At 37.1% G+C, this 17,608-nt stretch overlaps 1 protein-coding gene across 13 annotated transcripts in view; it reads left to right on the top strand.

Annotated features, from left to right (window-relative positions):
* The window catches only part of CCDC171 (coiled-coil domain containing 171), a 304,789-nt gene that overhangs the window by 249,749 nt on the left and 37,432 nt on the right, over positions 1 to 17,608 (top strand). For all 13 annotated transcript variants that reach the window (XM_053205079.1, XM_053205080.1, XM_027047203.2 and 10 more), the window contains one exon: positions 10,360 to 10,512. In XM_053205079.1, the coding sequence (XP_053061054.1) occupies positions 10,360 to 10,512 (153 nt within the window). The remainder of the gene's footprint in view (positions 1 to 10,359; positions 10,513 to 17,608) is intronic.

Raw genomic sequence — 17,608 nt, 5'->3', positions numbered from 1 at the left:
AAGAATACCTTTGGGCAAAGATTTGATCAAACCTAGGGTTTATTGACTCCCATACATCCCAACTCATTGGGTGAGATTCCTGGTGGAAGAGTGTGGGGTTCACCTCTGTCCTTGGCCTACTCTGGGGCAGACGTGGGATTGACTTCGAGGGGAGAATAGGGCTGGGGGCAAATGCCCTTCAGATTGTATTGACTCCTTTGAGACCATAGGCTGTACTCTGGCCCCAGGATAGCCGTCATTGCTGTGACACTCAGTGAGCAAATACAGACAGGTGTCTGACATCCTCTCAGGTTGAATGTGATAAGCAAAATTCTAGGTTGTCTTGTTCATGTGTCTGCATGAAGGAGTCTTTGGGAGTTATAGGCAGAAGACTGGCTAAGATCTAAGAAGGTCTAGTCCAGGCCTTTGTCAGATAAGTAGGTATCATTTAAAGGTTTTGGGAGAAGTTTTGTTCTTCTCTTGTTTACTTGTTTCTAAAATATGTTCAGATGTGTAACTAAATCTGTATATATAACCTTTTTAGTTAAACATTAGCATCCGACACACACGCATATGTACTTTGCTTTGCTTTTTTTTACCTTTTTATTTTGATATAATTATAGAGTCACAAGAAGTTGCAAAAATAGTATCCTTCATCCAGTTTCCCCCATGTTACATCCTACTTAACTTTAGTACAATATCAAAACCAGAGAAAGGACACCGGTACAGTGTGTATGTATAGTTCTGTGACATTTTATCATGTGGATATATTTGTGTAGCCTCCACCACACTCAAGATGCAGGACTGTTGTGTCACCACAGAGATCTCCATCAGCTGACCATTTTAGAGACATTTCAGCCCCTCCCCCTAAAATCACCCCTAAGCCCTGGTAACCATGAAATGTTTTCTGTCTGTCTGATTTTGTCCATGATAAATAAATGAAATCCTACCGAATGTGATCTTTTGAGATTGACTCCCCCCCCGCCCCCCACTCAGCCCTTGAATCCATCCAAGTTGTGTCTGTCTGTAGTTTGTTCCTTTCTGTTCTATGAGTAGTCATGTATGGATGTTCTACAATGTGTGACGCCACTCATTGAGGAACAGCTTGGTTGTTTCCAACTTTGGGCTATTACATGTAAAGCTGTTCTGAACATTCACGTACAGATTTTTGTGTGAACAAAAAAAAAATTTTTTTTAATTTCTCTAGAAAAAAAATGCCAGGACTGATTTCTGGGCCAAATGTAATTGCATGCTTAATTTTTAAAGAAATCGCCAAACTGTTTTCCAGAGTGACTGTACCATTTTTCATCCTTGCCATAACATAGGAGAGTTCCAGTTTCTCTGCTTCCTTGTTGGCTTTTGATGTCACAGTTTCTTCTTTTAGCCATACTGGTAGATGCAGAGTAATATCTCACTCTGCTTCTTTTCATTCTCTAATGGCTTGTGATTTTGAAAATCTTTCAATGTGCGTATGTGAGATCTGTTATGTTCTCTTTGGTAAAATGTATCTTAGTGTCTCTTGCTCATTTTCTAATTGGAATGTTTGTCTTTTTACTGTTGAGTTTTGAGAGTTTTTAAAAAAAACATATGCTAGAGACTAGTTCTTTATCAGATATGTGGTTTGAAAATATTTTCTCTTATGGTAGCTTTCTTTTAACCATAGTAACAGGATCTTTTGGTGAAGTTCAGGTGAAGTTCAGTTTATTGGGTTTTTTTTTCCTTGTATGGATTATGCTTTCAGTATCATGTCTCAGAACCCTTCACCAAGCCCAAAGATGCCAAAGATTTTCTCCTATTTTTTTTCCTAAGAGTTCTATAGTTTTATGTTTTACATTTAAGTCTGTGGTCAATTTTGAGTTAATTTTTGTATAGGGTATGATAATCAGACTTCTAAGATGGCCCACAAGACCCTTCCCTTCCCCCTGGTTGTACATGCACCATGTAATTAATCTCCTTCTTTTGAGGGTGGGCAAGCAAGACCAGTAAATACGGGATCATCCTGGGTGGGCCTGACCTAATCGGGTGAGCCTTTTAAAAGAAGGTGAAGTGAGGGAGGTGCTCTGTTGCTGACCTGGAGAAAAGCAAGTAGCCATGTAGAGAAAGGAGGGGTCCATCCAGCAACAACATGAGGGCGGTCTCTAGGACCCAAGAGTGACCCTGACTGATGGCCAACAAGAAAACAGAGACCTCGATTCTACAAACTTCAGGAAATAAACTCTACTTTGCATGGGCTTGGAAGAGGACCCTGAGTCTCAGATGAGACTGCAGCTGCATTTGACCCCTTGATTTCAGCCTGCTGGGACCCTGAGCAGAGCACCCAGCTAACCGGTGCTAGATCCACAGAAAGTACGAAATACTAAAAATGTGTTGCTGAAGCCATTTAGTTTTTGGTCATCTGTCATGCAGCAAATGGGTTTCGGTCCCCTAGAGTGGGGTGCTGCTTCTGTGCTTCTGTAGATGAGGTTCCTGGTTGTTGGCACTATATCTGGGCATCAGGGAGAGAAGTGGGATGTGCGTGCAGTCAGGTACCGTGGGCTGGTGGATTGTCTTCTGGATGTAGAGGCTGCTGGGGCCCTACTCTGCTTCTCTGATTCTAGGGCCCTCACTCTTTCAGTCTCTGGGGACAAACAGGGATGCTGCCGTCCCCTCAGCACCAGCACATCACTAGCGTGCTTGCTTCTGGTGTGCTACCCGAACTAGTCGCCTCAAAGTGTGGACGAGTGCTCTCTAAACTTGTTGATCGCTCACTCTCATTTTTGAGCAGCCGCAGTGTATGTGTATCTATTTCTTTATAACATATATATATATATATATATATACATATATTACATATAATGTAGAAAACAGTTTAAAACGATGTGATTTCAAAAAATCTTAAAGAGAAAGATTTAAAAGCTAATATAAAAACTATGGAGACAGTAACAAGATCAGTGTTGTCAGGGGTTAGGGAGGAGGGCGGGATAAAAGATGGAGCGTAGGGGATTTTGAGGGCAGTGAAACTCTTCTGTAGGCTACCATAATGACGGATATACGTTATTATATATTTGCTAAAACTCATAGAATACACGCCATCAAGAGTCATTCCTAATGTGATCTGTGGACTTTGGGTGATGAACTGTCACTGCGGGTGGTAACAGGTGTACCACTCTGTGCAGGGTGTTGATAGTTGGGAGGTTTGGGTGTGTACGGGAACTCTGTACTTTCTCCCGAATTTTTCTGTGAACTGAAAACTGCTCTAAGAAATAAAGTCCATTAAAAGAACTAAATGTAGTCGAAAATACAAGCTATATTTAGAAGTTCTTTTTTTTTTCCATTCTAACTCACTTTGGAGATCAGGTACATCCCGGTGGGTAGGCAAGACAAAGGATGCTCCCTTTTTTTCTGTAACGTAAGAAATACAATTGTTATTCTTTGAAATGGACTGGCATATCACTTGGTCCATTTTTTTAGACATTAATGTTCCCATAAGGTGTGTTAAAGGAAGGTGGAAGGATTTCACCATGAAGAGGGGCTGAGAGTGGCATCCTTGCTTGTTTCTTTACTTCTTTTGTGTTTCAGCATGAACTGTTATGTACCCTGTCTGGTTAAGTGAGTTTATGGATTAAATTATTTTACAGAGAGTAAATTTTACAATAGTGTACAATGAGTTAAAAAGTAGTCTTTAAAATCTCCTATATAATAGGTCGCTGTTTTTCTTGTGATGAAGTGCTTCAAAGTACTCTTGAACTTAGTCTGAATTATAGTATTTTCTTTCACAAAAAGAGAAGGGTTCCAAATCTGTAGTCCTTCTCTTTGATGGCAAGTGGCTGTCAAAAGCATTCTATTTAGAAAATTATTTAAAAAACCCATCCCAGACAGGAGTACTGATGCATAGGGGCACTTGTACCCCAATGTTTATAACAGCACTCTCAACAATAGCCAAATTATGGAAAGAGCCTAAATGTCCATCAACTGATGAATGGATAAAGAAATTGTGGTTTATATACACAATGGAGTACTACGTGGCAATGAGAAAGAATGAAATATGGCCCTTTGTAGCAACGTGGATGGAACTGGAGAGTGTGATGCTAAGTGAAATAAGCCATACAGAGAAAGACAGATACCATATGTTTTCACTCTTATGTGGATCCTGAGAAACTTAACAGAAACCCATGGAGGAGGAGAAGGAAAAAAAAAGAGGTTAGAGTGGGAGAGAGCCAAAGCATAAGAGACTCTTAAAAACTGAGAACAAACTGAGGGTTGATGGGGGGTGGGAGGGAGGGGAGGGGAGGTGATGGGTATTGAAGAGGGCATCTTTTGGGATGAGCACTGGGTGTTGAATGGAAACTAATTTGACAATAAACTTCATATATTGAAAAAAAAATAAAAAAAATAATTCAAAAAATATAATAAAATAAAATAAAAACCCCATCCCATCCCACTGTTGCTGGGAATGCAAACTGGTGCAGCTACTCTGAAAAACAGTATGGAGTTTCCTCCAAAAGTTAAAAATAGGACTACCCTACATCCGGCAATTGCACTACTAGGTATTTATCCAAAGGATACAAAAATGCTGATTCGAAGGGGCACCTGCACCTCAATGTTTATAGCAGTGCTATCAACAATAGCCAAATTATGGAAAGAACTCTAATGTCCATCAACTGATGAGTGGATAAAGAAGATGTGGTATATATACAATGGGATATTACTCAGCCACACACACACACAAATGAGATCTTGCCATTTGTAACAACGTAGGTGGAACTAGAGTGTACTATGCTAAATGACATAAGTTAATCAGAGAAAGACAAATATATGATTTCACTCATATGTTGAATTTAAAAAACAAAACAGCTGAACACAGGGAAAGGGAAGGAAAAATAAAGTAAGATACAAACAGAGAGGAGGCAAACCGTAAGAGACTCTTAAATATAGAGAACAAACTGAGGGTTGCTGGAGGGGAGGTGGGTGGAGGAATGGGCTAAATGGGTGATTAAGGAGGGCACTTGGGGTGAGCACTGGGTGATGTATGCAAGTGTTGAATCACTATATCGTACCCTTGAAACTAATATTACACTGTGTGTTAACTAACTGGAATTTAAAGAAAAACTTATAAGAATAACATTATAAATAGGAACTGTTTTATTATCAGTGGGAAGTTTTGTTGTTAGGAAGTAAATATTCATTGGCCTCTGAAATTCTTTGCACTTGAGGGGCGCCTGGGTGGCTCGGTTGGTTAAGCGTCTGACTCTTGATTTTGGCTCCGGTTATGATCTCACAGTTATGAGACTGAGTCCCACGTGGGGCTCTGCATGGAGTGTGGAGCCTGCTTAGGATTCTCTCTCCCTCTGCCCTTTCCTTGCTCATGCTCACACACACGCATGCTCTCTCTCAAAAAAAAAAAAAAAATTAAATTAAATTCTTTATGTTTGGAAGGCCTTTAATATATTCCATATGTGTGGAATACCTAATATTTAAAATGTTTACATCATGTCTAATCATACCCCTCAGAAATATTGAATCTTTGTTTTATGAGCTAAAAAATATTTTTCCTAATTTGATGTCATTATCTTTATGACAGCTAACATTTACCTGAGTGTTTCCTATGTTTCAGATAGGTAAGGTCTTTTCAGGTCTTAATACTCATTTAATCCTCACAAAATCTTTATAAGGTAGGAATTAGTGGGGTACGTGAGTGGCTCAGTAGGTTGAGTGTCTGACTCTTGATTTCGGCTCAGGTCATGATCCCAGGGTCGTGGGATCAAGCTCTGCTTAAGATTCTCTCTTGCTCTCTCTCTCTCCCTATGCTTCTCTCCCACTGTTCTCCCCCTGCTCTCTCTCTCTCTCTCAAAAAAAAAAAAAAAAAAAAAAGGAATTATTATCCCCATTTTATGGGGACTTTTTATATTTCACATATTTGGTATTTTACATGGCATATTTATATAGTATATAGAAATGAAGTATATCTATAGGTATATTTAAAGTGAAATATCTGAGGTTTTTGCCTCCCAATTACTCAAAAATACAAGTAAAAGATTTACTATTTTGGCATCTAGGTCTTATGACATTTTCCACTAATTTCTCCTCCTGACATCAGGTTCCCAAGGATCCCATTTCCCCTGAAATTCAATTTTGAAGTTGGCCTAAATTACATAATACATACATAACGAGTTATATAAATATTATCCTCATGCTCAAGTGACAGTCACCTATTTGTAGCTCAGAATTTTTTTGCACAGTAAAACACTTATACTTTTCCTTAAAATGAACAGGAGGTGGAATTTTGTTTGGATTCTCTCATCTCGTTATGTTGATTATAAACACTCTAGATGATCTCTGAAACAAAAGGCTATTCTGGTCCAGAAACTGTCTTTTGTTCTGTTTCTCGTGTAACTAGATAAGCCCCACTGAGATACATGGTCCATATCCCCAGGGCCCAAGATGACACGGAATACATTCTCCAGCGCTGGGCATGCTATATGCACTACCGTGCTGTGCTGTCGTTGTTTGCTAATGTAGAACGGTGTGATGTTTTAATATGGGCGAGAGGTGTGTTGTGAAAGCTTAGACTTTGGGAGATTGATGCAGAAGTCATCAGATGCTCGCTCCTTCCTTCCCCACCCCCCTCAGTTGATCCAGACTGTCATTTCCATTTATTCTACCAACTTGATGCCTTTCTTTGTATTAAAGAGATGGATTTTCGCTAGAATCCTTTATTACACAGTTTGAATCACTTTTTAATATTGAAAGTTAACATTCTTTATTCTTCAAAAGATCTGGTGCTTCTTTCAATAACTGCAATGTCACTGACCCCCGACCCCCACCACACCTTTCAGTTCTGAAGGAGGTTTTCATTTTAGAAAGGTGGGGTCGTTTTTAAACCTATTTGTACCATGAAACATGTTGTATTTATCACTGTTCCTTGTTACTCTGAAAAGACATCATAGATAGGTGTTGTAAAAACAACCCTGCTTTCATCTCTCAAACAAAATGCTGCTTTAAAAGATCTTAGGGGCGCCTTGGTGGCTGAGTCTGTTGAGCATCCAACTCTTGATTTCGGCTCAGGTCATGATCTCACGGTTTGTGGGACCAAGCCCCACATCTGGCTCCGTGCTGACAGCTCAGGGCCTGCTTGGAATTCTCCCTCTCCCCCTCTCTCTGCCACTCCCCTGCTCACGCGTGTGCTCTCTCCCTCTCTCTCTCAAAATAAATAAACATTAAAAGAGAAATTCTCTCTCTCTCCTTCTGCCCCTCTCCCCGGCTTGTATCCTCTGTCTAAAATTAAAAAAGTAAATAAATAAAAGATTTAAAATGTTTAACGTTCTAAATCCTATGCAAAAACAGTTTATTTCTATATTCTTTTTAGTGTTCTAAAAAGTTTATGATTTCTCTTAATACTGCACTGAATATTAGAATTTAGTTATTAAAAGTAGATCAAGGGGGCGCCTGGGTGGCTCAGTCAGTTAAGCGGCCGACTTCGGCTCAGGTCATGATTTCGCGGTCCGTGAGTTCAAGCCCCGCGTCAGGCTCTGTGCTGACAGCTCAGAGCCTGGAGCCGTTTCAGATTCTGTGTTTCCCTCTCTCTGACCCTCCCCTGTTCATGCTCTCTCTCTGTCTCAAAAATAAATAAACGTTAAAAAAAAAAATTAAAAAAAAAAAGTAGATCAAGGAAGGAGCCAAAATAATTATGACTTTTGTTTCGTCCACCATATAAAAATTCAGATGTAACTTCTCAAAAAGTCTTTTATTTTTTTTAAAAAAAGGTTTGAAGGAATATAATTTATATTATGTATTCCTTTAAGGGTATCATGTACATGAGAATTCATGAAATATGTTTCTCCAAATTTAGGAAATAGGATAACTTTTTAAATGTTGAGCTTTTTTATTCTTAAATGTTAGAGGCCAGTTCCATTGTGACATACAGTGAAATCATAATCCAGGAGGCTATTACTGATAGAAAAGTACTTTTTTTTATTCATTAAGCACTTACATATCTTTTTATGCCTTTTATACATTTTAGATCCTTATATAATAAGAACATATGTATACAAACCACCTATCACAGGTTGTCTCATTAATATCTTAGTGGAGAATTTAAAAACAGAACAGGGCGCCTGGGTGGCTCAGGTGGTTAAGTGTCCAACTTCGGCTCAGGTCATGATCTCATGGTTCATGAGTTCAAGCCTTGGCCCAGGGCTCTGTGCTGACAGCTGGGAGCCTGGAGCCTACTTCGCATTCTGTGTCTCTGTCTCTCTTTGCTCCTCCCCCCCTCACACTCTGTCTCTCCCTCTCTCAAAAATAAATAAACATCAAAAATAAAAATAGAGCAATGGTAATACTCAATGAAATTCAGTAGTTTACCATTTTTAGAGGGCTTTCTTATATTGCTGCAATGTAGTTGAAGGATTGAGAGAATGACTTTATCGTAGATTTTTCATTATCTGAGCCGTACAACAGGTTGGTAGTAGGCAAGAAAATGACCCTTCTTTCTATTTCATGGAGGGATAAAATGGAAGTTCAGAGAGATGACGTAACATTGCCCAGCAGTGTAAAGCTAAGTAAGTAGCAGAGTGATGACCAGACAAAGAGAGGACTTGTGATTTTTGGTTCCACTATCTCAATGGTGGAGATAAGTGAATTTATAAGAGTGGAGAGAGACTTGGCATTGGAAGAAGAAGATATGGTTTTATAGTTTCTGAATTTTACATACTTTTGAAGCCCAGGGGAATATTTTGTGTTAGTATTAGCTATAAGCACACCTTGAAATAACTCAAAGTAAGGTAGAGATGTTCCCAAACATGAAGTCATACCAGGCTTATTTAGTGTTGGGTAATAGAATTCTCTTTTGTGTATCCTATCCTTTTGTGCCTACAGCCATGCTTTCACTTCTTTTTTTGATTTAAACAAAGTATGGTTAATAATTTATACATTAGAGTGTTAAGATTGTATTTCCCCAAATATCTTCATCCTTTCCTATAAGGCATTCTGTGCCAACATATGGCTTCAACTTGTGGTTTTTTTAGATTTTCCAGTTTTACCTTCATTCATTCATTCACTCATTCGTTCATTCAAACAAGCGCTCACCGTGGGCCACTAACATCCATGGTGATACAGAGATTCGGCATAGTGTCTGGCTTTAGGAGCTCCTCGGTCTAGTAAAGATAAACACGTAAACTAATATATTTCTGCTAAAGCAATAAACGTTATAGTAAAAGCAAGCATGAGGGGCCCACACAGGGCCAGAGTAAAAATTAACAGTGCTTTGGGTTCAAAAAAGACTTCTTGAAAAAGATGGTGTCTGAGCTTAATGTTTTAGGGCAAATAGGAATTTATTAGGCAAAAAGGTATGAATTTTCTTACTATTACCTACAAATGGCTAGTGTACTTCTGTTTCTTAGACATTGTATACACTGTTTCTCACTTTTTGTTCACCAAATTATTATTTCATGTGCATTTGGAATTGCTCAAATATCTCGTTTCTCAAAGCTTTTCCAAATCAGACCCTTCAGATTGAATATAATTTGGAAATGCTCAGACTGTCTACCATTTTACTAATATGTTGCTGTGGTTAGAACATTTTTTTTTCTTGTAAATAATATAACATTGTATCTGAATATGTCTTTGAAATATTTGATTTTTGTTATATTTGAAGTATTTTAAAAGACTTTTTTGAAAAAAGGTGTGATAGTATTCTTGGACTCAAAATTCACTACTAGTTGCTTTAGAAGAAAAAGCCTATAAAATATGAATAAAATGTAATACAGAGGTCTAACAGTCCCCCAAATAGAATTTATTTAGCGGGGAGAAAAACTTATACACACTTGCTTATGTTATTTATTTTATTATACATAGTATAAGAGCAATCTTCTATTATATGAATGAAAAAATTATGCTTTTTGTACAATATAAGAATCACATTATTTGCTCTTATCCAATTACAGGATTATTTCAGCTCCTTTTGTTTCAAAAGTTTTGTTTTTTTTTAGGTGGATTGAAAATTTTAGTAACTCAGCTCATTTTAAAATATGTTGCTTCTATATATCCATCTATCCTGTGTCTTAAGATTGAAATTTAGGTCAAATTACAACTTGAATTTAACTTTACAGAACAAATAAGTGTGCCATCTTTAAAAATTGCATTCTAAATTTTAAGCACAATAGATCAAAGTGCATCTTATTTAAATATATACTCTGGAAAAGAAATCTCAATTATTTTCTCCCAAACTTTCTTAAAATAGTCACCGTTCTCAATATAAAACGTGAAGTTTAGCTTTCTTATTTTAAAGAAAGATGAAAAGTTGTTTATTTTAAAATTTTAATGACTTTGCTTTCAAATTATGGAAATTCTTCTTTGGGGACAGCTTTATTTGAATTGTCTGTGACATTATATTTATTTCTTAAGGCTATGATTAAAAGTTTCATGGATGTGTACCAGCTTGCAAGCACTAGAATTGCCACATTAGAGAAGGAAATGACATCTCATCGAAGGCACATTGCAACGTTGAAATCAGAACTTCACACAGCTTGTTTACGGGAAAATGAAAGTTTACAATCAGTAAGTCCTGCGATGTTTTTTAAATTTTTTCTCTGTGTCTTGGGTCACATTACATTCGTGTTTTTATGGCTCATAAGATGACTCACCAATATATATAATTTAGCGCCAATGATCCATCCAGCAATGTAAAATTATTAGTGTGGAGAAAATTTTGAGGAAAGAAAGGCAATTAATTTTTCCATTGTATCATGTATAAAGATATGCATACTGTTATCAATGCTAAAACACGACATCAAGATTCCTTTGTGTTTGGCAGGGCAGCTGACAGTTGGATTTGGCAGTCTGCATAGTTAAAGCTTGCAACTGTCTGAAGATTCAGTGTGTCCCATTAAGACAGAATATTATTAATTATGCGTATAACCAAAATGGTAATTAGAACATGTGATGATTCTCTGTAGAAAACTAGACTTATCCATAATACATGCCTAGCTAAAGATGCATGTTGTGATTCATCTACATGATTAAAATTCAGTTTCAGCGGCCATTTTATGTCTTCAAATTTTAGCCCAGGATGAAATTTGGGCTCATTTAAGACTAAACAAAATGTTCTACATTTGAAATATGTGTTTGGGGAGTATCAAACAGTGAATAAGGGAATAAAATAAGCATTTAAACTTTTTTCTCCAAAGTCAGATGTATCAACAGTGAGATTCAGAAGATTACCAATCATTGGAATGTCTTTTTTCCTCTTTTCGTTTGATTGTAATGGATCAGGGTGACTTGTAGGGGAAAAAATGGGTATCATTTTGCCATTCAGCGATTGACCCTTTTCAATGGTGTATTCAACAGAAAAAGAGTTAGCATGAAAGCAAATAGCTGCGTGGCTGTGGGTTAGTTCTTCAGCTCAGTCAGATCTTAGCTCAGGTGCTTGCGTCCCATGAAATGACCATAGTATTGAAAATTGCAGCTACCAGCCTTCCCCCAGCCCCAACCTCTGTCTCATTCTCGCCCCATATTGCCTACGTACCTTTCATCTTCCTTGTTTTATTTCACTGTAGCACTTATTATTGATTGACATAAACCTCATTTTATTTATTTGCTTACTGTCTGTTCCTTACCCTCATAGAATATAAGTTCCATAGAGACAAGCGATTTGGGGCATTTCTTCACTGCTATTTCCTCTTCGCTCTAGAGGCAAGAACAGTTTGGGCCATAGTAGGTGTTTAACTGATGCTCATTGAGTGAAAATACTGGCACTTCATCCAATAAATGAACAAACCAATTATTTGGGACCTGAGATGTTGAGTTTAGTTTGTATTTATTTATTTTTAAAGTTTATTTATTTATTTATTTATTTAGAGAGAAAACACAAGCAGGGGAGGGGCAGAGAGAGAGGGAGGAGAGAGAATCCCAAATAGGCTTGGCTCTGACAGTGTGGAGCCCAACGTGGGGCTCGAACCTACAAACTGTGAGATCATGACCTGAGCCGAAACCAAGAGTCAGGTGCTTCACCAACTGAGCCATCCAGGTGCCCCAAGTTCAGTTTTTCAAAATGACTTTGTTAATTTCTTAATGAGGGAGTAGTAAATTTGATCTCCACCAAGAGAAATTAAAGAGGAAACTTATTTAAAAAATTGAGTATTTTAAATTTATTTTAGCCTTTCTCTGAAACCTATTCACATTTCTTCCTGTGAGCTCTCTGGTCCCATTGGTTAGTATTTCATTATGCTGTTTAGTTATGTCAGCTTTGTTGGGTCATACAATTATTTATTGTTTGTTACTGCTATCCATATAAAAGTAATTACTTTTATTTTAAGAAAGGCCAAACTTGATAAGGTAGGATTGTTTCCCCATGGATTCAAAAAAATTTTTTTATCAATTATTGTTCTACTAATGCCTTAATGAAAGTGTGCCTCACTACCATCATAAAACTCAACTCCTCCACCTTTTCCCCTTCTGAACACATCTGTAAGGAGATGCTCACCATCTTATTTGTAAGAGGTGGTTCATCCTAGCAATGATTCTCAAAAGGGGACATGTGTAATGTGAAAAATCTCCCAGGCTGTGACAATGTGTCTTTCTAGGAGAACGCTGCCCGATCCTGTATCTCTATAGGATCTTTACTCTCAGGTCTCTTTCCTTATTTGAAAATGACTATTTTTGAAACAGTAACAAATTGGCATAATAATTTTATTTTTTTAATATATTTGTGTATGCTTCTTCACACTTGAACTCCTTAAGAACTCTCTGAGGAGAAGAGCCTCAGTCTCTGTATTTCATAGATGACAGGTGGTACAGTTTGGTAGATAGGAGCATGGGTTTTGGAATTATATCCGTTAGGAATACAATCAAGTGTAAATAACAGAAAACCTGACCAACATGACTTAAGAAAATCCAGGTTCTTTGTGTCCTTTTCTCCCACATATAGCAAGAAGTCTAGAAGTAGGTATCTGTTGTCCTGTGGCTGATAGTGGTCCAACTTCTCTGTGATTTCTCTGCTGTTCCCTCATTGTCGTAAGACAGCAGCCAGATCTCGGATTTACGATCACACCCAAGTCAGAAGGATGGGGTGGCTCAAAAATATCTGTTTGACAAAAGCCTTGGAAGGCTTTTCCTTTAAAAACAGTTTAAATATTTGTATTTCATATAAATTTATTTAAATACTGGTAAATTTTAATAGAAATTTAATAGATAATAGTTCATTAAATATCTAAAAATATATTCAAGTATTTATATTTTTTAAAAAGAATAGGTTTTCCCAGGAAGCTCTGAACATATTTCCACTTATATCCCATTGTCTGGAAATGGGTCGTGTGGACACTCTTAGCTATAATGAGTCGAGGGACAAGGGAATTAGGAATCAATAATGTGTGCCATAGAAGTCAATAAATGTGGATTTAATTTCAATTTTGTCAATTGCAAATTGTGTGGCTAAGTAGAGTTTTCATATGTAAAATGGGCTAATGATCCTACTCCCTAACAGAGATACTGGGAGCTCTAGTGAGAAGTGTTGAAGCACTTTAGACTTGGCTTTGCTCTTAGTGAGTAGTTAGTCTAAAAAAAAGTTCACTAGTATTTTTATCACCCTTATCTTGATAGAAAGTAATTGGATTAAAAGATTATTTACTAACCTCCCATCATCAGCTGCAAATCCTGTCATTTTGATCTGCCTCCTACTGTAGCCTTGAGTTTGTAATTCTTCCTCTGTGATCACTGTCAGTATGGTCCAGTGACTGAGCTCTCTGCCCTTTCTTGCAGCCTGTTTTTCCCTCCTTTTCACTGACACGTTCTTGAAAAGTGATCTCCTTGCTTCTTCTATATGCTCATCTCCCATTTATTCCTCAGTTTTGCCGCTCTCTGGCTTCTGAGTCTATCATTCCACTGAAACTATTTTCTCAGAGGTCACAAATTATTTTCTGCTTGTTCTGTATTCATGCCTTTTAATGCCATGTTCCTTCTCATACCTTTTAATTCTTCTGCAACATATGAAGCTTTTAACTACTTTCTTCTTTAAGCACTCCTCTCTTGTGTTTTTTTTTCCACTTGTTATCAACTTCCTTCTTTGGCTCTCTGGTCTCTACTTACTTGAGCTCTGCTTTCTTTGTATTATATTTTTAATTCTTTATCCATTAGTTCAGTATTTATTCAGCATCTATTCTATAGTAGGCACAATTCTGGTCCTAGTAATATTATGTGAACCAAAACAGATAATTCTTGCTCTTATGAACTTAAAATCTAATAGTAGAAGAAATTATTTTCATATAATTAAACTGATGTGTAATTAATAACTAGGATAAGTGCCCTGAAAGGAAAGAACCGAAAGCACATATAAGAGTTTTTTTAAGCCAATGAGCCTACCCTAGACTAAGGTATCGGCAAAGCCTTTTCACGGTCAGTGATGCTTGAATTAATATCTGAACACTTGGTAAGAGTTATGCAGGAAGAAAGCAGTGTTCCAGATCAGCAGGAGGTGTATGGGAACATCTACAAGACTCTATGATAGAAAGAAGAAATTGAGAAATACCAGTGTGGCTGGAATAAAGAGAGCAAAGGAAAGAGTGACTTGAGTGAGATAAGAATGGTCTAGAGAGAAGGAGAGAAGTCAGACTCTGTTGCCCTTGTTTTAAGAGTAAAGGGAAAGTCATTGGAAACTTTAAAGAAGGAGTGACATTCTCAGTTTGGTTTTTTAAAAAGATGATTTTGGCTGTAACATGAAGAAACAATTGGATGCGAAGAACAAGAGAAAGGGGTATGCGAGATAATTCCTGGATTCTTTCCTTTTGGAAATGGATCAATGACCTTATTTACTGAGAGAAACAATGGAATAGTTTCATATAATTTTCCTATAATTTTCATATAATTAAAGAGCTTTTTTAAGCCAATATTGTGAGTTGAATTTTGAGTATATTGAGTTTGAGGTATGTTTGAGACATCCAACTGGAAATACCAAAAAAGGTGGCTTGATAGGGAATTCAAGCAAAATGCCAACCTAGAGATGCACATTTTAGGTCATTGTCATATAGATAGGACTTGAAGCTGTTAGCAAGAATGAGACTATGTTGGGAAAGTTTTAGAGTAAGAGGAAAAAAAGGCCTAAGACTAAAGCTTGAAAAACTCCAACATACAATGCTTGAGAAGAAGAAGATAAGGTTGGAAAGGAGGCTGTGAAGGAATAGGCAAAGAGATCAAATGAAAACCAAAAAAATGTGATGCCATGAGAATAGAGTGTTGTAACAAGGGTGACATATCAATAGTGTCACATGTTGCCCAAGATCAAGTAAAGTGAGGACTGAAAATGGCCTTTGGATTTAATGCATGGAGGCCCTTGGGATCCTTAGCAAAGGCTCTTTCAGTAAGAGATGGAAAGTTAAGTGGGAGTTGACGAAAAAAGAAAAGAAAAGAAAACAAAACAAACCACTGAATTTAAAAACTATCTCAAGGATTTAGCTGTTGAGTGGGAGACATAGGAATGGAATATTCAGAGAGGATTCAGGGAGTTTTGCCTTAATATGGGAGTGAATTAATCATGTTTCAATATCTTCTTGAATGAATATAGGCTTTGGTTTTGACCACGTTCACCATACTGTTCATTTTTCTAATTTCAGTTTTCAACTTTTCACACTCTAGATATTTTTGACTAGTGTTTGCATGATATATTTTTTCCATTCTTTTAACCTGTGCTTATATTTATAGTGGGTTTCTTATAAAAAAATATAGTTTGGTTTGGTTTTGTCTATCGATTTGACAATCTCTGTCTTTTAATTGGATGATTAGACCACATACATTTAATATAATTATGGGTATTTGGGGGGTTTTGTTTACCACTTTATTTGTTTTATGGAGACAGATGCGATAAGACATGATCTGTGCTCTTATGTGTTCCTCTTCTAACAAGGGAAACAAACAGAGAAGCAAATCACAAAAATAGGCATGTGTAAAGTCTTTGGAGCACAGATGAAAGTGGTGTTCATTCTTCCTAACGTTGCCATTAAAAGATGAGATGCTTGTAGGAGCCTTTGAAGAATGTGTAGCAATTTGACACCTTGTTAAGGGGCAGAGCAATAAAAATTTATATTTTATTTTGAATAGGCCTTATGGATAATACAAATGTTTAATGAATTAAATTGTATAAGAAATTGTTTGTTTTTTTTGTATAATAGAAAATGTGTTGTTGCTTTAGCTCCATTCCCCTTCTCAAGTAAAGGCAGCCACCCCACCCGAACAGCCTGTACCCATTGGAACCCAAGACTGCTTGCAACTGTCACTCCAAACCCCACCTTAATATATTTCCAGTCCATTCTTGCACCATCCAATCCTCGCCTTTTACTCTATAATCTGATTTGATTCTGCCTCTGACCATTTTGCTATTGATGTTCTTATTTGGTCTTTCTAGTAACTTGTTATTTAGGCCATTCTCAAAACTCATTACGGGTTCTCAGATGAACTGGCTGTCTACCATCGCCTCCTCCCCACAGGCCCTCATCTAAGGCTTTAGAGTCAAGCAGGCCCGAATGTGCAGTGTTATTTATTATCCATACAATGTATTTATTTATCCATATAATAAATTGTTTATTATCCATACAATACTCTAAGCATCAGTTTCTGTATTTGTAACGTGTAGATAAAGTTGCCTACATTGTAGGGTTGGTCTGAGGATTAAAGATACTGTCTGGCATATTAGCAGGTGCTTTAATAAATTTATTTTCACCATAAATTTTATTTAATAAGTTAAATAAATAACATTTTTGGATAGTTACATATATTTCCCACAGCTAAGCTATACACATAGCTTTAAAAAAATATATGTAACCATGAGGAAATCTTTTGATGCATAGGCAAAGACCTAAAACAACCCTTATAAGTCAGTGCTTTTAGCTCATACTAAGTACAATGCTAATGATAGTTGTCATTGTTATCACTTATTTAATGAACTGAAGGAAGTCAGTATATGTTCACTAACCATCTTTTCCATCCATTTCACTATCTAAGAATGAAAAATAAATATTCATTATGAATAAAAAACTTACTATATCCTGGTGTTGTAATGCATAGAAAGAGAGATTGATCATATTGTAGACATGAATAGTCATCTTTAAAAACTTCATCCCTCTTAAGGCGCTATTGTCATTTTTCTGCTCCACAGATAGATAATAATAATGCTGGAGTGCATCGAAAAGTTCTCCTCAATTGTGCACTTGCCAGTACTTTAACATTTTCAGTGTGTTGGTCCTTGACCCATTAACTTAGGGCTGTTCTAGAGCTTTTATCTTGAGTAATAGTAACCAGAAAGGGCTTCAAGTGAAGAGCTTTCGAGCCACAGACAGCCCAGCAGAGAACGGTGCAGCAGTCAGAACCAATTATTTGTGGGTGTTTGGAGGCCGGCAGACCCATGGCCGGGGAGAAATGCATGATATTGCAGTCTGTGAAACACAAAATGCCAAACCCGAATACTTTGCTGTGAGTTACAGTGCTGCAAGCTAGAGTATTGATTTGCCTCATTTCCCCTGTATGTTTAAGCAGTATGTTTTCAATTGTATAGTACTTTATTTATGAGAAAATAACAAATTACGCATCAGGGGAGCCTTCCAGTTAGTATCTTCCCAGGGAAGAGATCTTTGCATATTGTTCAGATTATGTCAGATTTGATAGTTGTCAA

The sequence above is a fragment of the Acinonyx jubatus genome, chromosome D4, assembly GCF_027475565.1.
Source record: "Acinonyx jubatus isolate Ajub_Pintada_27869175 chromosome D4, VMU_Ajub_asm_v1.0, whole genome shotgun sequence".
NCBI lineage: Eukaryota > Metazoa > Chordata > Mammalia > Carnivora > Felidae > Acinonyx > Acinonyx jubatus.
The sequence above is the reverse complement of the archived record's forward strand: the minus strand, read 5'-3'. Positions and strand labels throughout refer to the sequence as shown.